Source organism: Ammospiza caudacuta, chromosome 4, assembly GCF_027887145.1.
Source record: "Ammospiza caudacuta isolate bAmmCau1 chromosome 4, bAmmCau1.pri, whole genome shotgun sequence".
Classification (NCBI taxonomy): Eukaryota; Metazoa; Chordata; class Aves; order Passeriformes; family Passerellidae; genus Ammospiza; species Ammospiza caudacuta.
Window position 1 is genome coordinate 6,151,997 of NC_080596.1, and position 26,948 is coordinate 6,178,944.

Here is a 26,948-nt window from a genome sequence, read left to right on the forward strand (position 1 = left end):
GTATGGAAATCTTTTTCATGCAATGCTATGGTGGACTGAGTAAAACAACCCTATGGACCATCAAAGTCTGTAGACACTGATATTGCTAAAATTCTGCAGAGGGAAACTGATTAGATATGAGAAATATTTACTTTCTTCTTCAGCCATCATGTGTAACATATATATGTTTAGTTATTGCAGAGCATTTATCACCAAGTGATTCAGACATCTCCTTAATTGCAGTGCTGGATTAGATTGAGCATGTATTAATTGTTTTTTTCCTACTAACTTACATGTAGGCATAAGCTTGAGGGCTTGATATTCCTATCTTGTTTGTTTTGCAATTGAATTGCTAGCTTCACCTATTAGTGTTGAAGCTGTTTATAAATGCCTTCTGTTGGGGATGCATTGGAATTCTTAGGCATAAAGTTATAAATGAAGCATGCATTGAGATGTGAATCTTTACAAAAGCTGTTCTCTTTCATATAGTAACTTGCTGCTATGCCCTGGAAAATGCAGTGCATTAATATAAGGCACAATTTCATTTAATTGAAATTATTATAGTTTTCTTCTATTTTAAAATATAAATAACTCTTAAAATTCCAGTACAGGGATTAACGCTTGAATCATTCTGTAGTGACTCCAAGGGTAACTATGGGAAAATTATTTCTATTTACCTTCTCTTTGGTAAACAGAGTTCTGGCATTTAATTTCCTTCTTGTCTTGAGACTCATGTGATGTGATGTGAACTTTGAATTCAACTTGTCCAAACTGCTCTTAAAAAGTGTAATTCTTTTCCTGTGAAATAAATAGTTCTACCTTTCTCCCCAAGGACTTCTAATGGCAATACAAACTGGCATCCAAAGCCCCTTCCAAATGTGAGTGAAGAGACTGGAAAGTGGTTTTCATTAAGTATCCTAACCTAGTTTACTGTTCACCTAGGATAAATTATCAGGAAAACAGGTCTTATTTATTGGTGGACAAATGGGTTTCTTTATCTACCTCTGTTGAGGTTGGGATTGAAGGCACTTGAGAGGATTGTTTCCACCCTGTGATATTACACACTTCTAACCAACTACACACCTGTAATCCCAGTGCTATCAATCAATTTTGGAAGCCTGTTTCACGGCCTCAGGTCAAATGCAGTGCAGAGTGAGAGTCTGTCTGGACAGAAAGTTTTATTTTGTGGAAAAAATCCCAAATTGTTTGTGAACAAATAAAATCATGAATTAACATGGGAAATATGTGAACATTGGCAGTTCTGGGGAGTAATGCCTAAATCAGTGTATCAATATGTTTCTGAAGACTGCAGCACTGCATATAACATTTTCAGTGGCATAAATTGTGACTGATGGTGCTTGGGCCCTGCTGTCAGCCCTCCTTAAAGACACCTGCTATACTAGATAAGCAAAAGGGACTTTTTGAAGTGTTTTTTACATAAAATACCATATGCCTATGGTATTTTATACCCACTAGCCTATGGAATACAGGTCTCTTATGGGTACTCCATCATGCCATTATGGTCTTTGGAAAAATACAAAGGTCACAGGAAAACAAGGATAAATTGTTTGGAGTGTGATGTTATTGTTCATCTGTCTTCCCTGAAGAGTAAGGACTGAATGACCAGTTAGGCTCGTACCACTTGCAATTACCTGAAAAGGAAAAGTGTTTTACTTTTTTAGAGAGAATGACAAGAGTTCTCTCCCTGAAGCTAGAAAATCTTTCTGTCCTGAGAAAATTCTCATCAGTTTGTCTAAATATCAGTTTCTTGTCATTGTGGTCTGTAAAAGCAGATTCTGATTTTCACATATGCACGAGTTCAATAGCCAGCAGGATGAGAGATGCATGATAACAGAGTTTTAAAAAGTATTAGTTCTCCATATGGTATTTTTATACTCTACAAAACTTTCTCATTTTGTCCTTGCAGATCAACAGACTGTCTGCTGTACCTGGACTTTTGCTTCCTTTCTAAATTTCTTCCATACATGCAAATACTGTGAAGTGTTGCATGATTTAACCTTCCGTTCAAAGACATTAGAAGTTAATGTTTCAATTTTGATTTTTACTGAGTACTGTCTGCCTGAAGGTCTTCCAGTTCAATAACAGTTGCATTGCATTCATCTCTGCAGACCTGTATTGATAATACATGACTGCTTCCTGTGAAATCATCTTCTAGGAATCAAATTTTAATAAGGTGAAGACATAATATTATTCCAAAAGCTCTGTTTTAACAGGCTAACACCAGATAAAATATTTTTTTGCTTAAATGGACATTAAAGATGTAATGTTTTTGTGTCTCTGAATTTGGAAGTATAGTGTAGTCTAGTTCAGAAAATACATAAAAATATGCCAAATGATTTCTTTATAATATTTTCTTTGTTTCTCTTGCCTTTTTAATACAATAATATGCTGGAGGTACATATTGTGTGTATGTGAGATAAGCCTGGGACTTATCAGCTGGTTTTTGGAGTTTCCAGTAGCAATGTCACTTCTGTACTGAGTTTTGCTTAGGACCCTCTGCATTTTTGATAGTGAACTGAATGCCACATGGGCTTCATTCTTATAGTTACTCTTGCTGTGTAGGTAAAACTGACCCTACATGGGCTGCATTCCTGCCTTCAGTTGTAGTGCACAAACCCTTCAGTCTCTGGTTTCCTTTTATGTCCCCTCTTACAGGACTTCATCACTGTAATTTTCTGGCTAAAAGTATTTACAGTAATGCTTTTCAATATGGTATTGGATAGCCCTTTTTTTTCAGAACTTGGACTATTACTGATGATCTTCATAAATGTTTGAATTGCGTTATTTATAACATAGTCTTCTGTGTAAAGAATTAAAAAAATAAAATCCATACAAGTAGCAAAACAATGCAAACAGCAAACCAAAGCATTTCAGGGCTGGTGTTTCTAAAGATTAGGGTGATAGTTTTATCTTATTTTTTTTTCTTTCCACCTCTTGAAACATGATCAGTCTAGGATTATTTTTTTCATTCTGAATAATACTTAAAATGAAAGAGAGCTGTTTAACACATTCCATATCCATAGAGTCTATTTATTCAGACTGAATTCCACATGGACCATGGATAATCTTTTTCCCAAATGTTTACTAGTATCTGCTCTTAACAAGTGCTGCACAATATAAACTGAAGGCACCATAAAGAAAAGGGGCATAATAAAATTAAGCCTTGTTTTTCAGCAAAGTCTGTCTTAAGATCAAGAAGTGCAAGTTTGAAATTATTTAGATTTTAAAGAATTTTAAAAGATTTTTTCTATAAAGGACATGAATCACATGAATTTAAAAGCATACGAAGAGCCGTAGCTAGTATTGAGAAATGAGCTACAAGTAGGTTTTAATATATGGCATTGAAACTAATGCTTTTAACAGAGATGAAAGGAAATCCAGTTTCATTTCATTGTTTTGTTGAAGTTATCTTTTTGCACTTGTAACCACTCTGTGCCTTGCACAGTCTGGAAAATCAGGGAAATACTGCTCTGTTTCCCTGTCCCTTCCTATCTCGGCTGGTATGTACAGCTTTCCAAGGCAGGCTGGCTGATACTGCGTGGGCATGTGTGTGGTCTCCAGTACTAACAAAGCTAATTTTGGATGTAGCTTCTAAGCACTGTTGTAATAAAATTGAAAACAAATTGGAAGCACTGGGCTTGAACATTTATATGTGATTATTTTTATATTCACTCGTGTTTCTGTTGTTGCTGTAGATACTACTTATAGTTGTACTTCCTGTTGATATTTGTTTACATGTCAGAATTAAATTATGTTTTTGAAAACTCTTCTAAATCAGTTCCCATAGGAAAAAAAGAAACAATTATTTTTAGTAACAGAACTGGAAAGATTACAGATTTGAAAGTACTAATATTTCTTCACCCAAACCTCCCAAACACGTAAGAGTTTAAAAATACTTTTTTTCCTCTTCTTTATAAAGTAAATAAATAACTTTGTTATCTCTTAGTAGATATAAATATCTCCAGCTGAGCAAACCTTTTCCTGGTTTCCTGGTTAACTGTTTTTGTTTGCTTCCTAGTCCCTCTCAGCATTAAATTATCCTGCAGGTCTTTTCTACTGAGATTTTTCATGTAGAGCAAGTTTTACTTTTCCAAAGAGACTTGCAGTTCCTTCTATCCCATGCCATTTTGTTAAAACAAAGTGTTAAGTTAAAAGTTAAAAATTAAGACTAAAGTACGTAGTTTTCAAAAGCCTTTCCCTTCCAGAGTTTTGTTACCATTCAGGACCACTCATTTTACCTGTTCATTATTAAAGGAACCTGATGTTCTAGCCTTCTATGAGATGGAGCTGGAAAATGGATCCGTCCCTGCATACTCTTATGGTTTGCTTTGGCTTCAACTGTTTTCAATTGAAATAATTTTGCAGAGAGGGACTTTTGAGTGGAGATTGCCTAAAATGTTTCCCCCTTCAGTAGGGCAAGAGAAAATGGGAAAATATAAAAAATATTATTTAGCAGATTGAGGCTCTGAAATATAGCAGGGAAGAAAAATGTTAAGAGTGGTCTTGTTGCAGGAAGATGAAGAAGTCATGAAGAGCTCATCTGTTGCAGAGTGAAGGCCAGGTATTTAGGCTGATTACATTTGTTTGCCCTGCATACTGTTGATCATAGAGCTGTTTACTATCTGCCAGTCCCTCTCATGGTAGGGAGAGTGATCTACTCAGAATGATGGTTTACCTTCTTTCCCTTTTCCTCTCCTCTCTCTCTGTCTATTTTCCACCCTTTCTTCCTCTATTTTGTTGTGGCTTTGTTTTTGTCATTGCACCTTTAGGTACTGCTTTGACATTCAGAGACCATACCCACATATGTAAATGAATTGGAAATAATTTAAAGTAAAAAAAAAAAAAAAGGCAATGGAATGAACTATAATATAGTGCCTTTAAAACTTCTGAAACACTTGCTGCTAGACATTTGATATCCTTTCCTCTTTATAGCTTTGCACCTCCAGAAAAAAAAGTCACGATTGTGGATTATTTTGATGAATATAATAGCAGCATTGGTTTTAAGAAGAGGCCAGAATTTTCTTTCCTTAAGTGATGCCTCTTCTGTCTAAGATGAACACTCAAGCTAGAGGACAGAGGCAGGGAGAAATCCTTGAGTAGAGACTGTTCTGTGGTGGTTACTGCATAATAATTTTACTAGGAAAAAAAAAAACAAGAGATGAGAAAAAAAAAAAAAAAGGATGAGCTTGATATTTATTTTATCCCTAAGAGAAAAGAAGAATATTTATAATAACTTTAACTGCTAATTTTTATATTACAGACTACTTTGTTACTTTTTGAATGACTGGTGTATGTATTTGTCTTATGAATATGGAATTCATAATAATCCTATTTTTTTCAGGATAAAGATCATATTATTATCAGTCCACTATAAAAAACTTCTAACAGGTTTATGTATTTAGCATAGATGGAATTCCTGTCATATTCCAGTCAGCAGGGGCTTTAATATTGATGCCAGTGCAGCCAAGACTTTACCTGTGGACATTGGAATAAATGCTTATTGAAACACTCTACCATAATTACATCTTTGAGCATGTGATAACAGCAAAAAGTTACCTCATCTAACATTTAGCACTAGGAATTCTTTATCTTGGCTAAAATGTAGTATTTATCTAGTTTTAAAAGATATTGAGAAGTTCAGGACCAAGACTGCCTTCCAAAAGAATTCGGTCTGAAAACAGATCTCAAAAGAGGTTACTTTTAATGCAAGAAGATTTACTGTGCAAGAAAAAAGAAAAACCCGCAACAACAACCAGCCAACCAACCAACCAACCAAAAACAAAAACCTACCAAGAAAACCCCACCAAAAAACCAGCCCTGTTTAATTGCCATTCTCTTATTTGAGCAGAAGCCAGAGTACTAGACATAGTGCTGGCAGAATACTTGAAGGTTATAAAGTATGAGCTTGTAAAGTAAAAGTATAAATTCATTTCTGTTTCTTAATGCAATTTGGAATCAAAAATGTTTGTTACTTTCTGATCAGTCATTATTATCTTCTGCAGGACATTAAATCTCACAGCTGTGTGGAAACTTTATTAAATCTGCTACTGCAACTCCATGCTCTGTCACCCATTGATGTCTTCCCCCCTCCACCCCTCTGTCCTCCCTTTCTTTTTCTTCCTTTTGTCCTTCCCTGTTGGGCCAGCTGCCAAAACTGAGGGTTCCTGAAGATCAATTACAGAACTTTTTCTTCTCTGCTCACTTCATCTGTGTTCAGTCTTTAACATAATATGAAAGGCAGAAAGAGCTTTAGCCAGCAGTCAAATAGTGTATGATATTCAGTGCCTAAGGTAACAGTACAAGTTTGTACTCAAAATAGTAACTGAAGAAAAAAGGAATAGGTTAAATTGTAGGATTTAATAAAAGCAAATACAGTTTTTCTATGCATTCATCTTGAGTTGTGTGAACTAGAATGTTTTCACATCTTTCGAAGTGTGTGAGTTAAGTATGTGTCAGAGGGAGGAGTAATGTAAACAAAATGTAATATTTATCTTACATGTTCCTACTTTGTTACTTTATATCCATATGATACTTTAAAAATTGAATTTTCTGATTTGGGGTAGCATGTAACTGTGCAAATTATCAGATTTCTATTTTGAGGTTTAATTTATCATGCTGTGATGTTGACAGATCCTGTGTGTGTGTACTGAGGGTAGTGTTCATCTCTCTAATTTCTTTCTGATGCTTGAAGAATCATGTCAAGACTTAAAATAGGTAGCTGTATTATAGAAGCAAATGAAAATGGAAAATTCACAGAAGATCCAACTCAAGAAATGTATCCCAGAAAAGCTGCAGATCACTCTGCTTAGGGAAGCTCTCTTGGGAGATACAGCAAGTCAGTATTAACCTTTTATACTCTTAGTCATCATAAACTGGAAAAGTCGATGATGAAAGCAAACCCTGCGAGCTTCAAAAACATCTCTTGTGCCACTTGAGGCAAAAGTTTGGGAAGAGTAGACTGCTTGCTTAGTTAGGTTGAACACTGTCTGGATGGCCAGGCTTGAAGGCTCAGCTGGCTGGTGGCAGGCAGTGATGGAAGTGAGGAGCCTGGGCTTGTTTTTTTGAGGGAGAGAAGTTTTGAGGCAGCCATAGCAGGCCCCCAGTTGACTGAAGAGCAGTTGCAAGGGATAGACAAGTTAAACTCTTCCTGGTAATATGAGAATGAATCCTGAAAAAAACCCCAAAAACCAACAAAAAACCCCCACCAAAACCAGCAACAACAAAAAACCCCTAAACCAAACAAAAAACCCCAACAACAAAAAATAACCCCAATCCCCAAAAAAACCAAGGACCCATCAACCAACTCCCCTTTACCTCCCCAAAAAAACCAAAACAAATAAACAAAAAAGCCTCACAAAACCAACAAAAGAATCATGGCTAAAAAGTTGCAGCTTGAGAGGATCAAATTTAATATTAGGAAAAAATATCTAAAAACATCTTTCCTAGAGAGGCAGTGCAGCAATGGAACAAGTTATCCCAAGGCACTTTGGAGTCTCCATGTGTGAGGGGCTTTGGACATTGTCCAGAAAATGCAACCCTCCAATGACTGAGCTGCTCTGGTGTGAGCAGGAGCTGGGACTGGGGGTCTCCAGAGGTCTCTGCATAGCAGCATTTGTATGACTTTGAATGACTTTGCCCTGATAGCCTTTTTATGTGCAAACAATGTAGAACAGAGGTATTTGCCTTCAATTTTCTGCCAATAACAGATGATTTTCCAGTTTTTCTTTTGTGCCTGGCAAAAAGAGTTAAATTACTTTTGACTGTTGTATTCAAATAATAGCTAAGAAGTGCCTGGAGGCAACTGAATCAGAGACAGGTCAGAAAGAGGTACCCCTGCATGGCTTGAGTTACTGCTTTTGAAAGCAGGCTTAGTGCTTCTTGAAATTCTGGTGAAAGAGGAAGAAATAGGATGTTATGTTACTTTTTAAAGAATTTCTAATATAGAGTCTGTTTCTGTACAGATGGGTGTGTTGTAAAAATTATATGGGAATGCTGTCTGGAAATCCTTTCAATTAATTAAAAAACCCTGTTTCCCTCTCAAGTTCTGTGGTAATGACCAAACAGTTACTGGCACATATTTTTCTCAGTTTTATAACAAAAAATTCACAAACTGCAACATTTCTGTATATCTGGAACATGTCTAATGTTTATTGGTAAATATTTGGAGTTCAGACTTTTTTATGTTTGGATTTGGGTTTATTTTTTTAAGCAGTTATAACCATACATGTGCTAATGTTCTTTCTGAAGGTCTAAAAGTTGTTTTTTCATAATTTAGGGCTATAAGATGAAATTAACAAAATAATATATATTAAGACTGTGTGATTACCAACTGTGATTAGTTGTCCTGTTGTGGAAAAAGTGTTGTTTTAACAAAGAGATCTAAAAACTAATTTTTCCAGTACTGTGGCCTTTTAAATGAATCAGTCCTGAGGTCATTATTCCACCCATGGTGCTCCTCTCTTCTTCTGTCTCCTGAACTGCATGCAATTTGTCTGAGTTTTAACCATGACCCTTGCTAAAATGTAGAGATTACAATGTAGTAAGAAAGAGGTATTTGCTATATTTAAAAAGTGTCAGTGCTGATCTTTGTGAAATGTGTTGTGCCCATGGGGGAAGAGACTTACTTTGAAGTAGGCAGGAATGAGCTTGCCTAGTCGGTGGGTTTAATTTCAGTTTACAGTGGCATCTACTGATCTGTTTGGTGATACTGTGGTTTTTCATCTGCATTTCTACATGGGTGGAAGGGGTTAGGCACCGTGCTTTCAGAATGCCTGGAATCTTGTAATTTTCAGGGGCAGACTTTCTGCACTGATGGATGTATAAATCTGGTGATAGCATCTTGTACCACTTCAAAGACGACTGCGGCGACTCATTCTTCAACTTCAGGCTGTGTTAAGTGTGTGCTGTCCTTTCCTAATAAGTGTTACCGTGTCGTATCTCTAGGGCAGCTCAGGGATTTTTCCTCTCTAGTTTGACTCATTTCCAGGACTTTCTCCTGAAGCTGATCTCAGTTGCTCATCATCTGCTGAAGCTTTTTACTGAAGATGCAAATGCATTGTTCTGGTCCTTGTCTATCCCTATTTTCCCAGTTGTCTCCTGGCTGAGATGGTGCCTCAATCTTCACCTAAACTGATGCTTCAGAGTTTTTCAATGCTGTTTGTACAGTAATAATTTTTTTCTATTTCCTTTTTTTGGGTTTTTTTTTTTTTTTTTTTTGGACAGTGGAGGAACATCTGGATGAGCGTGGGGAAGATGGCTGCTCATAGAAGGGCAGACAGACCACAACAGCTATGTTTATAGATTTGGAGTTCTGCAGCTGACTGCTGTAGATCTGAGTGAGCTTGTTACTGCCTTTTTAGTGTAACTTGGACTGATTTATACCTAGAATAAAGCTGGGAATTGCAAAGTCATTCCACAAAGATCAAAAACCATAGTCTCATTTTAGCCACGCACAGGTAGCTGTGCTTTCCACAGTCTAGTCAAAAGCAATTTTCAGACCATGCATGAACTCAGTAGAAAAAAGCTAGAGTTTTGAAGTACACTGGTACAAATTTTGTGGAGCAGATAAAAAGGAATATTGCTGCTTATCTGAAGAGAAATAACAAGCTTCATTCTCCAGTGACAGCAATTACTTGTCTTTGTAGTCATACAAAATAATTCTTTTGTAAGAGAAGAAATTCCACTGTGTGAAAGCAAATATTTGAAATGGAGCAAGTGGTGTGTGTGGAAATTTGATATGTTCATGTAACACTGTTTTGTATAAAGCAAATAGATATTTTTCCATTACAAATGGAAGAGCTTGAAGGTACTGGAGATGAAATTCACTAAATAATAGATATGTCTTCATTCCTTTCCCCTTTTTTATTGACTTCTCATTCATGATACTGGACTATTTACAGTCCTTACTTGCAGTGCTGTTATTATCAGTGCCCTGATGATGCAAAAGAAAACACTTTTTAATATGTTGTGATATATATATAATGGTTTGTATTTCTGTTTGTGTTTTTAAGGACAAAAAGTACCACTAAGTATAATGTCATCAGATACCACACTTTGACATGTTTATCTGAAATGGTGATCCTTTGAATGCTTTGGAAATAGCACTCTGGTGCACTAATCTCTGGGAAAGTAATTTGTATCATTGTTGGCTCCTGTGTTTAGCAAGCAGCTCAGCTGACAGACTGTACATTATACAAAAATGTTTGTGACTCAGCTAACAAAAACCCAATGAAGTATCTAAATTAGGAATTCTGGTTGCATGCCTTTTTTATTATTACTGCATGCTGTCCTCTCTTACTGCAGTCAGTCCTCTGCAAGTGTATGTGGATGTTGGCAAGACCACACTCCATTAGCTTGATATAAGCAGCTATTCTACTTAAAAGAAAATTTGCCATTTTCATAACAAAAGTAGAAGGCACAAGTCCAGAATAATAGAAGGCAAAAGTTTATCACACTTTAAATTATATTTAATTATAGATTGATTCTTTTAAAATAGCAATGTGTGTCTGTAGCCTTCTTTTCTTGCACTACATTCATTTAGCTGTCAACCTTTATATATGGCTATATGGAGGTAAACAATTGCAGTGTGTATTTTCATAGTAGACTGAAATATGTATGCCTTTTATAAATTCAAATGAATGTTCATGAGAATGCTGTTTATAAAGAAAAATCAGAAAAATAAGGTAAAATATCTAAAAGCCCAATGAATAGCTGAAAAGAAAGTAATATAAAATCTCCAGTATAAAACTACGACCTTATTTTGTTGCAAAATTTATTAATAGCTACCTCTGAGAATTCCTATAATTTACTGAGTGACGTACCAATTTGACAATATCAGGTTTTAGAAAAACCCTTGTCTTATTGCTATTATATGGACTTTTCAAGCAGAAATTTTTGCCAGACGAAGAAAAGCAAACAAGACAAAAACATCTTTATCTGTGCATACTGTGCTGAGACTTTGGGAAAAGGAGAAGGAATGAGTATTGATGCCTCTGTTTTCTGTCCTTCCTGTAGGTGTGCAGGACCCTCACCATGAGAAGATAATTACTGTGACTACTAATGGGAGTATTCACAGCCCCAAGTTTCCACACACATACCCACGCAACACTGTGCTGGTGTGGAGATTGGTAGCACTTGATGAAAACGTATGGATACAACTTACTTTTGATGAGAGATTTGGGCTTGAGGACCCAGAAGATGACATTTGCAAGTAAGTTACATTCCCCTTCACTTAGGAAATTCTGAAAGGATGTGATTGAGATAAGAAAATACTATTGTTTGAGTTTTGCAAAATCGACACTTGCATGTTAATTTATGTATAAAATGGATCTTTTAAAGTATTGGTTTATTATTTTATTTTATAGTGCTAGGGGAGGTTTTCATGCTTGAAAGCTCTGTGGTGCTCCCATTTTTACTTCTTCATTCAGTATCTAGGCCATAGATATATTACAACACAAAAATGTGACATATTTAATCTCCCTCTCAAGTGAAAGTTTTGACATCTGGGAAAATATTATTGACGGAGTGTTAGAATGATGAATGTCTAATTTTTACAGAGTAAATTCTGGTGAGTAAGTTACCTGAAGGAGAATTCAGGTCATGACAAAAAGTACTACATTGCTGTTTAAGACTCCCCCACACACTACAATATTTTAATGGCCTTAAATTGTCAAGTTATCTGTGAAAAACAGCACTTAAAGTACTGTGCTAATTGACATTCTTCAGTGGTACTGTTTTAGTCCTGACTTCAATAAGCATCTTCATACTCAGTCACTGGCAAAGGTTTCTGTAGGACTTGTGGAATCTCTGTTTCCTTCCAGGATTCTCAGCTGAAAGCTTTGTAATTTGGGAGAGAAACAGTTGTGACATAACAGACATCAGCACAGATATAGTTCTGAACCAAGCCATGTGGTTGATAAAGTTTTGGATGTTTTGTGAGGCAGTAGGAATGATATTTCCTGTGGGAGGGTGAAAGAGGAGAGACCCTAAACTCTTGTATCCTATATTTGTCTGACATCTCAGCGACACATCATAAAAAGTCCTGATGTGTGAATAGTGGTACATTGTCTGGACTCTTCAGTAAATTAAATAAAGTATGTTATTTAAATGGCATTTTCTCATTTGATTTCTTCCTGGAGAAGTACTTCACACAAGATTTTTGTTTCAAAGTAATTTTTTGGGGTTTTTTTGTTTTTCTGGTTTGTTTTTTATTTTTGTGTGTATCATACACACATTTGGCTTGATTCTTGTTTTCAGTTTTTCTAATTAACTGTTATTCCATTGGTTTTACATGTTGTATCAACTTTTAATAACAAATTTGAATTTTTTAGAGTTTTTTAAAGGTTATTGTTGCACTTATCCTTAGTTTGGGAGAAGGTGTTTATAACAGATAGATAAATATCTTTTTCTCATAATTCTAAAGGAAATAATTACCAAGGCCATATCAGTACTATACTAACAACTATAAACATAGATTTGCTTGAATGAGTGCACTCCCTTTGCACAATAAGTCTTTTCTTCAAGTAAAAACTTAGCTTGCTTTTTCTTTGCACATGGCAGAGTGAAGTGGCAAGTAAAAGAAAATCCAGGTAGGCTGACTCATTCATCCACTTGCAAAAAGAGAAGATAAGTTAAAATATTTTATAATATTATAACTAGAACAGTATTTTAATTGTGAGTAGATTTATTTTAAGTAAACAAATGCTACATACAAAAGGACTGACAAATTAAGAAACAGTAGCAAGTCACCCAGAATCTTATCACGCCCATATTTGTGCAGGGATACCAGGAACTTGTAGGACTGCAATTCCTGATATGTGTCCTGCTGAAAAAATACTGGGCTTTTTGGCTTGGAAGATTAAAAGGAGAGTTATATTTCTCTCTGGAAAAGATTTATATTTTTGATTTTAACTCTAGGATTCCTCTGAACTTTAATTTCAATAGCAAGTTCAGTAAAGGAAGAGAAATTGCACCTTTTTTGATGTAAAGGGAGTATAAATAACTAACAAGTTGAGGAAATCACTAAGAGACACATTAAATATGTAAAATAATTCTACACAGGTCAAGGAAGTTACCGGTTACCTGAGTAATATCTCTTTACGAGTTATGTCTTGCATTCGTTACCCTTAGGGTTCCTAATAAAATTATTTATACTTCTTCCAATACTTTGTGTAGAAAAACTAAGGGTTTTTTATTGACTATATCCCACAGTATTTATTACTACACTGTTTTTCTGCCATCTTGAAACTCTCAAATTAGTGCTGTTGATGCAGAGTGCTCAACCATTTCTCCAAAAGCAAGTTTATATGACAAAGGACAGAATGAAACATTGTGAAGTTTAATCTGTTATAATTCTATACCTTTAGCTCTGACATATGACTGAAACTAATTAAAAACTGCAACCAGGAAACATTAGGCTTTCTATGCAGAGTAGAGTGTGTATCAGGATATTATTTTCTCCCTTCTGTAGTGTATGAGACAACATCATGAGTTACCTGCTGTGGTCATTGGCACAGTTTTCAGTCCCTCTACCTGTTTCTTAAGCTGCTTGTTCTGGGTAATGCCAGAACTTTCTCCATCATCTCTGCAGACTGTGGTGCCCTGTGGTGTCAGCTCATACAGCCAATGAGAGAATGGTCTGGAGTATATCAGCTTAAGATAATTAGCGGTTTTTACATTTCCTAGTAATTCAAATACTGCTCAGAATTTGGAGAAAAATGAAACTCAAGCATATCCAGTTGTTGCAAGTGTTTTTTGTTTAAAATAGTTCTATAACAGGAATACAATAGTAGTGCGACTAAAAAATGTCATAGATGTATCGTGAAGCTATGGCAAATTTTTTCCTGTACCTGACTCTGGATTTCTTCAAAGTCAGTTCTGACATTTTAGACTATTCAGTGAAGTCTTTTCATCTAGAGCAAATGTCACATTTTACAGACTTTTGCAGGTACCAGTCTTTGCTCTACTTCAAATATTTTCCCAAATGCAAATCAAAGTGATCCTGCATGGCTTTTTTTTTCCACTCAGATTTTACTTGCCATTCAACTTACAGTATTTACTAATGTTGCAAATTTGCTTTACAAAAAATTCTATGTTAAGGCCAGCCCTTCTGACTCAGCCTCATCTGTACTAAAGCGCACATTCTGCTAATCCTCAGCAGTCTTAAGCATGATTGCTGTGTAAATTTAAATTATAGGGGTTTTAGAATAAAATTCTGGTATTTTGCCTGTATTTAACTAGGTGATTTTTATACTGGTTTACAATGGTGATGTACTTGAAATTCAGGCACATTGTGTTTTCATTCCTTTAAAGATAGTCAATGCTTTTTGGTTTTTGTTTTCTTTTTTCGCAATAGTTCTACTTCATCTGCACTTCATCCTTCCTATGGACAAAATGTTAAGAATCCCACTGTGTCCTTTCCAAAGGGAACTACAACAAACTTCACTTATTTTTGGAAACTAGATCCATACATGTGTCTAGAAGAGGTGTAGGTCATTTGATTGACAGTAGGGATATATAAATCTCTGCAATATTACGGTAATTTCAGTTTCATACACTGTGTTTGATTTCAGTTGTGACTTGCAAAAGAAAAATGTTACAAGCAAAAAAATCCCCCTTCAAACCAGCCAAACAAAAAGGAGAAGGATGTAACTCTTGGGTGTTTTGTGCAGTACTGTTCACATGATAAAAGTGGCAGTGAATTTCTAGCAGAGGCATTGCAAATTTGGATTGCGTACGCCTGCCCTTTCTGATGAAATGAAAATGCAGTTTTTCTGCTGTTGATATGGTAGCTGATATGACAGGTCATTATTTTCATGCTGGTATCCCCTCAATCCTGTTTTAATCATATAGCCATTAGATTCCTGGGCCAGACAGCTCCTATTGCCAGGGAGCTGCCATAACTCTTCTTGACCAAAAACTGACTTTTGCTCAGTTGTTGCTTGTTGTTCAAATTTTTACTTTCTGTCAATAAGAACATGAAGTGATAACAGCTTTATGATTAACTCCTCTGTGACAGGAGGACATAGATTCAGCTTTCTTCCAGCAAGAGCACAGATATTACACTTGACCTTGAAGGGAAGTCTGATGATGTGAGTTGGTTGGAGCATTACAGTGCAAGGCACGAATGGGAAAGGGAGAGGAAAGAATCTTTCTTCCATCAGGAGCATGTCTCAAACTTGCTCTTTCCCTGTGCGTGGAGTGGCTCTAGTTGTTCATCTGAGTAGTGGTTGCAGCTGTTCTTTCTAATCATCTGATGATTACAGTCTGAATTTTATTAGATATAATAAAACACAGAAATGTGTCACAAATCCAAAGTGCAATTACAGTAGATAAGGTGATAAGAATAAAATGCACGAGTAAAAGGCTGTGGAACTAACTGATAGTAGAATAATAAATACCATTTTAGCAACATCTTCATTTTAGGATGGTTACACTAATTTCCAACTCTCTTTAGGCCTCTAGTAATTTAAATTATCAACTATAGTTTGTTTAGGGGGGAGGGAGGCTTTTAGCAACTGCAGATGTGAGTCTGTTCATTTACGTGTATAAGTAAAGCATTAACCTATAATGTTTTGAAGGAGACTTAAAAGCTTGTCTGCTTGATATGTGTAATTTGTGGAACTTTTCCCTGCAGAAAATTAGTTAAGCTGAAGGCACCCCTCAGTGCTAACATAGGGTAAAATCTGTATGACTTGGTTTTCCTCTTCCTGTCAAATTCAGTACTTAATTTTTTAATCCTGGGAATATTTTTCCTCTGAGGATTCTTAGGATGATGCTTTATTATTCAGTGCCACATGTATTAAATTCAGTACCTCCCCTTTCCGTGTATCCTTAGGCTGCTTTCATTCACTGCAGATCTGTTGTGACTGAGTTATTGCCTTCCATTCATGGAACATCCAGATTCTGTGGTAGAAGCTGTAATCCAGACTGCTTCAACAGTCATTTGGGTTCCTAATGAATGTGTTGTTAGGAAATTGTTTATAAGAACTAAAGAATTAGAAGATTTGACTTAGTCTGACAACACAGAAAAAGGTGTATTAAAGAGGAAACATACACACACACTGTCTTTCTTCTGTGGCTGTGAAAAAGGAAAATGTTTGCTTAGCAGTCTTTTTTACCTTTTTTTTTGCATAATTTGTTTCAAATGACTGCTAGACAGTGATAATTTACAGTAAACACAATAAAAAGACTGAACATTTTTTTATGTAATTTTCCAAACAGACCTTTCTGTGTAATATAAGACACAATGAGTTACTTGCACCATATGGAACTTTGTTTCTTGTTATTATTACAGTGTCTAATATGTGAGTAAAATATGCATGCGTGACTCTCTAACGCTTGAGTAAAAAAATTTTGCTTCTGTTTTGCTCCTTTGTATGGAAGCACCTTGAAGCATCAAGAGTGTGCATGCATGAAAGGATAATATCAGCATCATTTTATTCTATTCAGAAGAAACTCCTGAGTTCTGAAGAGTTTCTTCTGAATAGAAGAAAATGATGCTGATATTATCCCCTAGGGCAGGTTGTTTTTCCTGTTCTACCTTGGTGCATTGTAGAGTCAATGTTAGTGTATGTGTGAAGACCACACCAATATCAAGCACAGATTTGTGAAAGAAATATCTCTTCACATAAGTAAGTATTACTTCTGGGGCTTTTAAGGGCAACAAGTTCCTTATCAAAGTCTAGGTCCCAAGAAAATTGTTTTCTGGACACAGTTGATGGGCTGACTTTACTATCAGTGTTAAGTTCTTCTCATTGACTGTGGTTTCAGAGGGTGAAGTTATCTCCTGAGTAAGTACAAAGTTCAAGTTGGCTTTGAATAACTGGATAAGGACCTTTCAGTGAACTCTGTATTTAAAGTGGAATTGATGCAGACAATGTTCATGGTGACTCATGTTGCTAAGTAGCTGGGCTTCTGGGATTTTTACTGCTTCCTCACATATTTCTGAAGATGAAGGGGTTGCTGCTGCCACCTTTATTTGAGAATTCAGAAATGAGTCCCCAGGAATTTTAAGGCTTCAAACTGGGAAAACCTCCAAAACATTGAGTACTAAAACCCACAGAATCCTGAAAGCAGATATGAAAGTTATAGCGAACACTAACCCTTAAAATTCTTTTCTTACAGCTGTTGCCTTAGTACTACAGTATGTTTGATTTTAACCACCTGCTTTTTTATGAGATAATCTCCAATGATTTGATGTTCAACAAGGGCAAGTGCTGGATTCTGCACCTGAGGTGGGGCAACTCTGGGTGTACAGAAGACCTGGGAATGGCATGCTGGAGAGCAGTGCCGTGGAAAGGGGGCTGGGGATGCTGGTCAAAGTTAAACCTGAGTCATGGTGCCCTGGCAGCCAGGAGGGCCAGCCCTGTCCTGGGGGGCATCAGGCACAGCATCACAGCTGGGCCAGGGAGGGGATTGTCCTGCTCTGCTCTGAGCTGGGACAGCCTCACCTTGAACATTGTGGCAGTTTTGGGTGACACAATATAAAAAAAAAAAAAAGCTATTAGTGAGTGTGCAGAAGAGGGCCACAAGGATGGGGAAGGCTCTGGAGGGGAAGCTGCGTGCAGAGCAGCTGAGGTCACTTGGTCTGTTCAGCCTGGAGAAGACTCATTGCAGTTACAACTTCCTCGTGAGCAGAAGAGGTGCAGACGCTGATCTCTCTCTGTGGTGACCAGCCATGGGACCCGAGGGAATGGCCTGAAGCTGTGTCAGGGGAGGTTTAGGTTGGACATTAGGAAAAGGTTCTTCACCCAGAGGGTGTTTGGGCACTGGAACAGCTCCCCAGGGAAGTGGTCACAGCACAAGCCTGACAGAGTTCAGTAAGTGTTTGGACAATGCTCTCAGGCACAGGATGTGACTCTTGGGGATGATCCTGTGCAGGGCCAGGAGTTGGACTCTATGACCTTTGTGGGTCTCTTCCAACTCAGAATATTCTGTAATTCTGTGAGATTTGACATGTGGGTGGGCTGGGCTCTGTTTAGGTGACTCTACATATCAGTCATACTGAAGTGTCTCATAAATGGCTGTAACTTCTGCAAAAATAACTGAGTTAAAATTTATTATAACTCTGTTCTGTGACTCAGATCCATTTGGAAATGAATGATTCAGTAGTATACCGGGTTATAAAAAGCATATGAACTCTCATTCCTCAATACAAAACATTTAATTTTTTTCCCAACACATAAATAACTTGTTAATAATTTTTATTCAAAGTCTGAAAGGGGGACATATAATTTAAATGGTTGGGATGAGTTCTAGCATTCAAGTGTCTTGGTTTAATTGAAATACTGATGGCAGAGAATTAGCATGAAGTACCTAATTTAATCTGAAGTCCTTTGTAGCAGCATTGATGTTTTGTCAGTGGCAGAAAGGTGGCATTTTGGGAACAGTGTGTAGAAAATTACATAAAACTTATCTCAATGTAGGCTGATGGAGTAATTTCTTCTGATGTTTGTGGAGTGGTTTTTTATGGTTTTGATTTTTAATTGTTCGATCCATTTGCAAGAGAACTAAAAAGTAGTGCTAATGCAAGAGAAGTTTGGATGCTAAATGTATAAGAATGGGGATGGAGATGAAAATTTGTTAGAAGTTATATTGACTTAGGAGCAGAGTCCTCTGATTATCTAAAAATTCTTCTTTTATATGTAAAGAAAATAGTTTTATACTAGAAAAGTTATTTCTCTCATGTGAGTTGCAATGTAACAATATTATTTCAGTTTAATGAATAGAATTCTAATGAAGAATCCAACAAACTTATGCTTCCTGCTTTCTTAGTGTTTTAAAGAAAAATTAAGTGGATTTTTTTCATAAAAAGAAATATCTGGATCTGTTTCTTCTCTATTCTGATTTCATTGATCAGAGCTATAGTGGGTCTTGGGTTTTGGTGGTTTGGTTTATTTGTGGTTTTTTTTTTTTTTTTTTTTAGAAATATCTTCCTTTTGGATATTGCATTATTCCAGAAAAAAATTCCACATAGTTCAAACATTAACTCATCTTTCAGCTGGTCCCATCCTTTTGGTTCTTTTGGTTTAGCTGCTGTCCACTGTTCCCAGTGTGGCAGAGGTGTGTACAGTATCCAGAAGTATATCCTTTCTTTCGGGTTCTCTACTGCTTATTAAAAGCTGCTTAATACCATTCTCATGATAGGAGATTTATAAGTGTGACAAAGCAGATATCACAGGCAATAAAAGAGGATAAAAATAAATCAGGAAAGCAAAGCTCAGTGTGATTATAACTGAGGCTACTCTGTAACACACATTTCTGAGGCTTCAAGAAGAGTAAACTCTTCTATTGTACAGAAAGGACTTAAAGCTGCAAAATTGTATTCTCTAAGCAAATCAGAATGAAACATAAGAAAGGAAAAGGGAAGGATGCTTCTCTGGGTGGAATGGGAGGACAGCAGAGCACAGGTGATGTGATCAGAAGGGCACTCTGCACAAACCAAGAAACTGCATTCTCGCCCACCCACTTCCTTTTCCCTTAATTTCTGTAAATGCAGCATTCATTTTTAGTATCCACTGTTTCTAGAGGACACTATAATAGATATTATTTTGGAAGTAATTTGACACCTGTTTTCACAGCCTGGATGAGTGTGTAGAAGAACGATTGCTGATAAGTGGGCATTTGACATAATCCCTTCCTCCTTTTTCACACCACAGACTACAGTCATTGACTTAAAAAAAATTTAGACTTCTTAAAATTTCTTCCTGGTCCTCTCAATCTCAAGCAAGCAGTTTGAATAAAGTAAACTGTGCCCCCATGATCAAAATATTTTTATAAACAACCCTAATCCTAATTTATTGCTTCTGAAATTGTTTTATGTTACCGTTGTTGGCAGTGTTTCTAATGGTGGAGATTGAAGTTCTTTTCTTTGAATGTGGATGTGGAACTGATGGGTCTTGCTTCTTTCTAGGGTGTTCTGGCAGCAGTTGTTATTGATGGAGTTCTCCGGCTCTCACCCTACCACTAATTAAAATACAGAAGTAAATCTCTGCTTGCAGGGGCAGAGGAACTACTGTGAGCCACCACCACCTGAGCTCAGGGACACAGACAGACCCTGCAGCCACCTTTGGTATCTGATGAGGCCCAGTTTAGCCCCTGACAATATGACTCTGCAAGCTGCAGAGTCAGGACCAGCAAAACAGTCTAAAGTTACCCCGTGTAGTGTCTAAATATGTCAGTTTAAGCATAGCATACACTCCCTTCCTGATGTTTTCTGATTACTGGAAGTCTAAGTGCAGTTACAATATTAGACTCACCATCAGGTGTAAAAGCAGGATTAAACAGGAATAGCAGACATTCCAGCTCTGCTGTTCCTAGATGGACAGTGTGTTTCTTCACCTGTTGTGCAGCTATTTCTTTTACCTTTCTCCACCTGCCCGTTTCCTAAATGCTGTCTTTGCTTCTTTAAGTGTATAATCAACATTTTAACAAAGTATGTTTATGTTTTTCACATGCAAGTGTAGTCAGACAGCGTTACCAGCAAATATTTTCAGCCAGACAAGTTAATAACAATCCAGTGTTGCACTCAATGATGCTCCATTAGGATAAAGTAGAAGTAAGATGTAATGCAATTTACATCAGTCTGATCATCAGGACGTCTGAGAAGATGCAAGTGCATCAGAAACTGTGGAAAGAAAGATGCATTATTGTAAAAAATATTAGGTGGTCATATGGGAGTATTATAGGGGTTTTATAAGACAAAATTACTAGATCATCTCATTTTCTGAAGTAGCATGTGAAGAGGGAGACCAGCACTGTAGCACCGATTATTAAGACATATCTCTTCAGACTAGTCTTTGATTCACATACTGTGGCTGGACTGAAAATAGATTTGCATAATTTTATGACCATCAATTTTTAACTAGTAAAACTGAAGTGAGAGCAAACTTCTTACACTCCTTAGGTGAAAAGTGATCTCCTGCTAGGATGGGGAATACATTTTTTTTCTGGCTCATGCTCTGGTCTGTTACATTACAGGGTGTTTTCACCCTCTGTTTGAGTAGCAATTACTAGCCTGTCCTGAAGGGGATATCAGACTTTGTGAGAACTGCTCTGTCCTGGATTGGTAATTCCTGTGTGCAGGTGTAGCTGCCAAGAGGCCATATGTTATTGTGAGCTAGAGAAAATAAAGGTATTTTCATTTAAATGAACATACATAGAGCCCCAGCCTCCCCTGAAGTAGGCAGGAGGAGGGGGAGGGAATGTGAGGAACTTAGCCAGGCATGCCACGGTGTTCTAATATCAGAGGCTGCTTGAGGGGAAGGGAAGCAGCCCTGGCAGAATCTTCACATTCATAAAAATGCCCCTTACACACCTTATGGTTTTTTTTTCAGCAAAAACTATACTTTTGAATATTGCTTAGCCAGTAGTTTGCACATGATTGACTGGAGCCATTGCTGCATTCCAGGATTTATATCCTGGAATATCTTGGAGAGTACATAAAAAAGAAATTACTCATTGGGATACTAGCATAAATATTTCTAATGCTGCTTGAAAAACAATAATATGTGTGTGTGGATTCATAGAAGCTGGAACAGATACATTGACCACTGTGAACAGTGTGAGTAGTGGAAGAAATATTACAGTGGCTTAGAAATAGTGCTTTACAGACTTGGCTGTAAATGGGAACTCTAAGGTCCATTAGAGTTTTGGTGTTCTACAAAATGTTGATCTGTACAGTAGGAACATGTGATTTATTATGATTGCTGTATTTCCCAAGATAAAATATACCAGACTTTACAGAGGAGTCCTGGGAAAAATTTGGTGAGGCATTTAGTTCTTCAAAATCTGGAATGTGAAGTACTGTACAGTGCAGGATACTTATTAAGCTGATTCACTCTGTGAGGAGAGACAGCAGCTGCATCTTTATGAAGGCAAAAGTGCTTTGGAGTGTGTAGCGTCCAGTGCAGCAGGACACCCCGAACTTTGGTGTTCATTTCCACACAATGTTTTATTGTAACATAACAATAATAATAATTATAAGTCAGGTAATGGCTTGCATAGCAGAAGACAAAGCAAATAATAGAAGTACTGCTGTACAAAACAGTAAAATACTTTGTCCAATTACCATTTTTTGTTGTGTGTGTTATTATTTAGTTCATAACCGGTGCAGAATACTAAGGAGGCCCACTGAATAGCACAAAGTAGACAGTTGGAGGTGAAATGGTAGAGGAAAGGGTTTCTTGTAAATGTTACCCATCTTTAGTCCTTGAAAAGTAACCTTTCCAAGTAACTTTGTGGAAAATCTTTTTTATTTACTGTATTTTATAAGACTACAGGAGAATCTCTAGTCAGGTAGGAAAAAGGTAAGTGTAGCATATTAACAGTGAGTGTTGGAAATCCTTGGGATCTTCATCTACACAGAACTTAATTCTTTGTATTTAAAGATAAAGGCCAAAGTAAGTACATGGACTGGAGCATCATTTGCAGACTTATTTGTATGTGTACATTTTTTCCAAGCTCGCCCTTTTTCCCAAATTCTTCTTTGATATAAAGTAATAGTGATGGTATGAAATGCCATTATTTGGTTTATATGTCTGTTGTACTCATTAAAGGCCATTTTTGGACCAAATTTAATCTGTGTTTAAAAAAAGCTAAACATATTTCTGACTGGCATTGGGAATACTGTCATTCTGTAATACAATGAAGGTAAGTGTAAGTAGCTTGTAAGAAATTTGACAATCGGTGTTTTAAAAGAAAGAGTTTGGGAAACCATCTTCTTTTCTTACCTCCAATTCTGATCTGCAGGATTATACTGTCTCTTTCTATAAGGTACTTATTCAAGTGCTTGAAATGCTGTATGAATAGAAGTTGTATGGGTATAAATTAGTTTGTAGCAGAGGCTGAATTCTGTGGGTCAGTAGTCCTGAAATTACTTGTTTATGTGCTTAATCCATATCAGTAGTGTAATATATGCTTAAATAGTTGAAAGCTTGCTGTTTGAACAAGCTAGAATTGTTTTTGTTTCAGAGCCTGAAGTACATATACAAATGTAGCTAGTTTGCAGTTTCTCATTCTTGTCCCTTTGTCCCCACAAGGCAGATGTCACTTTCAGAGGCTATGGGATATTCATGTGCTCATGGTTGAGAAACATCAGTGTTATCAGTGCACCTAGATATCAGTCATGAGGATTTATTTCTTAGATAAAGTTGTATGTCATCTTCCTAGTCATCAGGGAAATGTTTTCGGCAACACAGTTTATTAATTGGCACTGAAGCAAACTTTTGATATAAGTGGGAGTTTTTAGGAGAAGAGACACATTTCTTTAGGTTTCTTGTTTTTGCATGCAGTGCAAAAATGCATTCACCAAGGGAAAAAAGCTGCTTTGCAAAATGTGTATGTCTCATGTTCACACGGTACTGACCCACAGAAAATGGATAATATTTCTGGTAGACTAGAGTGTGGTAATGCAGCAGGTAATTTCTCCAAATCAAACAATCAGTGTATCCTTTTAATAAAAAGGGTTTTAATGTTTGAAGAGTAGAATTTGGGGGCTTTAACTCTGTCTTGTTTTTCCTTTCCACTTGTAGTGTGGTTAAGTGTATATTTATGATCAAAGTGGCTTGCAATGAATGAAAGGGAAGAGAATTGAAATCTAAGGATTAAATTTTTTTTCCCCTGTGTATTCTAAATAACAAGGTAGAAATACAGAGAGAGCTGTGTGGTTGTGTTAGAAGCCTCAGGCTGTTATTAATCAGTGTGAGAAAAGATTAAACAGGGAGAACCATGGCAACTATGTAACATTTGTGAATGAATCTGTGTTTCCATAAGGCAGTTCCTAATGCACAGTGTTGCATAATCTAAAATAGATGTATTCAAAGTAGGTTGGCAGAGAAACTACAATCCATATTTGGGGAATGGCAGTTAGAAATGTTCTCTGTTTATACCTTGAGTATCTTTATTTCATGGAAAATGTAGACATGCCAGGATACTTGGGGGTTTTATGCTCATTCGTTGGCTGGAAGTGATGTCTACTGCTAGAAGTGATGTTTGTATATAATTAGACATCATTTTCTGAGTACAAAAACTGACCTCATCAGTTATTTATTTGGATTATATCTGGGTTTGTTGTTTCTTTCCAGCGAATGTTATGACACAGTGTGTGTAAGATTAGCAAATACAGAAACTACCATGGAAATTTATTTCTCATCAAATCATGGGTGTTCCATCATCTTTTCTCTGTTTATATGTTAAAACATCAAACATGATGATTTCATGACAGAAATCATAGACTGTAAGTCCTTTTTTAATTGTTGGATGATCTGTAATGATATCCAAAGGAATTTCCTATTGCAGGAGAAGACACTGCCAAGTCCTCCTAAAGAGGGTGAGTCTTAGGGGTAAATCACCTACGTTGTTAGCCTCAGGAGCTGCAGTCAAATGACTCTGGGTAACTTTGTTTGGAAATTGATATCGGAAAAACAAAATCCAGAGGGAATATTTAAAATAATCAAAATTTTGTATTGTCTAGTTTTTGAAAAATGTTTTGTTCTGGTATCCTGGCTTTAGTGTCACTCAAAGCAGCCCCAGTTAAATATTTCTGGTGATATTGAGCAGAATAGTTTTACTGAACTTTTACCCTGTATGGAGTATTTTCTGGTGCTGTCACAGAGCCACCACCATTTAAGTGAAGGTGCAATCTTCCTTCAGTCCCTCCAGGAAATCTGCTTTTCTCTGCTGCCTATCTGGCAAGTGCCATTATTTATAGCTAACTTTTACCATTGTGCACTTCTAGTGGTTGTCAATTCCAGGAATCTTGTATCTACTGTGCTGAATGGGGGACTGGACTAAACAGACCTGTCTGACATTAATACAGATATTTCTGTCTGGCAGCAAATGCAGAAGAGTGTGGTGTAAATTAATGCATATGAAAGGCAAGGGAATTAAATAGCTCCTCTGAGACTTGCAAACTTGAGCATTAGGTGGTTGTGCTGCCTGACCCGGTCACATTGTAAAGTAAAAAGTTTTAGGGGGATACAGTATGGGTAAATGAAGGTGATATAGAATGTAATCTTATCCCCCAACGAGTTGCAGCTGGATCAATTACTAAAAATTAGTAGCAGGCCTGATCTTAACAGGCCACACCAGTAGCCAATAAGAACAAGTGTTATAAAAGAGTAGATTGGTGGGCTCTGGAGTCAGATGACTACTGTGAGGACCAGGAATAGTCAGTGCATAGAGGAGATGCCTGCGAGAAACATCAAGGAGGTATGAAACTCTGGTGATATGGAATCCTTGTACTATAATGATAATACAACTCTTGATATATAAGACAACAAAAAATAATACCTGAGTTAAAATTTCATGTTACATAATCTGAAAAGTAGTGCATGAGTACCTGCAGTTTCATGATTACCGATAGCTTAAATTTTGTGTCACTTGGTTTGAATATCACGTGATGCGTCTTTTGGGTCTGTGCTTTTGTGTTTGAGGAAAATGTAATTTTGTCTCAGCGAGAGTGACAGTATTTGTATTAAAATAAGACATTCTCCACCTCTTGAATGGATGGTGGAGTATGCTTTTCTTTTTACTACTGTATTGCTATGTCTGTAGGCTTGTTGCTTACCTGGAATAAATTTTTCTCTGAAATCCAGCATGCTACTCTGTCCTTTTCTTCCTTCTTGAGGTTCTCCTATTTTCCCTCTGCCCTTTCTCAAAAACTCTGCGTTTCTCTTGTCCTGTCACACATCTTTGCTGTATATTGGCCTCCAGGGAATAACAAAGCTGCAATTAGGTACCATGGATCCGAGTGCCTGTGTCATGCTTCACTGTTCCCTTTTCCACTCAGATAAACGTGAATCTGCCAAGCTTTGAAAAAAATGTTGTTGAGCTAAATGTTTGGCCTTAGTTTCCTCTATAGGCAAATATGTTTATTTTACAAAAAGCAATATTATTACTTACAGATGTGATTTGAAAGTGATCTAAGAAGTGAAGACTATATAAGGTACCACCAGCACCTCACAATTCTGTCTATACAAAAGCACAGTTATGACAAATTATGGAAACCAAGACTTTTGTTTCATAGGAAATATAAATATTGCAATAGCAGAAATTAAAATTATTTCAAATAGAGATGAAAGAAGGAAGTACAGTTTTATTTAGAATGATGGTGTTAAAATTCTTATTAGTAAAATATCGAAGTTATATTTTCATTATGACAGTTTTTAATAATTTCCAGTGTTTCCAAAATTGAAGCTGTCCAAATAATTTCAGTGCTATTTTACAACTGTTTGTCTGGTGAACTGCCAGAGGACCTTGGGTGTTTTGGGTCTGCAGGTGGGTGTGCGATGCCAACCAGGAAAACCTCAGAATTCTATGTGCTTTAAAACAAGTTGGACTAGAAATATTACATTGCCCCACAAAATGCTATAAAAAAATTATTAGGGATTGTTAAAAACTTTTTATTTCTTAACTAAAGAAAAAGAAACTTGTTTTTAATCAAAAGGGGAAGGAAGAATAAATTTTACCTGTCACAAACTGTGTCAATGGGCCCTCTGGAGTTTTGACTAGCATGCATGGAAAGGTCCATGCACGGATGGACATGGAAAGGTCTACTATACACATGGAAAGGTCCAACACCACTGATATGGCAAATGGTTTTACCTGGTAGATTTTTGCTTCTTACGTTTTTGATATATTTGTGGAATTCTGGGGGCAGAGAGAAGTCATAGAAAGGTCACAAAACTTCAAGCCAAGATAAACAGCCTGTCAGAATATGTTTAGGAAATGACAGTATAAACCACAGAAAAACATAAAGGAGAGGAAAACATATACTCTTGGAAAAAACATTTCCTGATTGGAAAGTTGTTGAAGCTTTGAGCTGCTTATGTTACTTCCTTGCTCCTTTCCAGTAAATTGTCTTTGCTCAGGTTGTTGATTCAATCCATGTTCTAGGCACCCAGGCCTTCAGGGAGGGGAGTAGAACTTCTGCAGCAGGTATAGCAGAA

General features: G+C 36.7%; 1 protein-coding gene across 1 annotated transcript in view; it reads left to right on the top strand.

The window, feature by feature from the left end:
- PDGFC (platelet derived growth factor C) overlaps positions 1–26,948 on the top strand; it is a 122,025-nt gene that overhangs the window by 58,810 nt on the left and 36,267 nt on the right. The window contains exon 2 of the mRNA XM_058803885.1: positions 11,014–11,209. Within this exon, the coding sequence (XP_058659868.1) occupies positions 11,014–11,209 (196 nt within the window). The remainder of the gene's footprint in view (positions 1–11,013; positions 11,210–26,948) is intronic.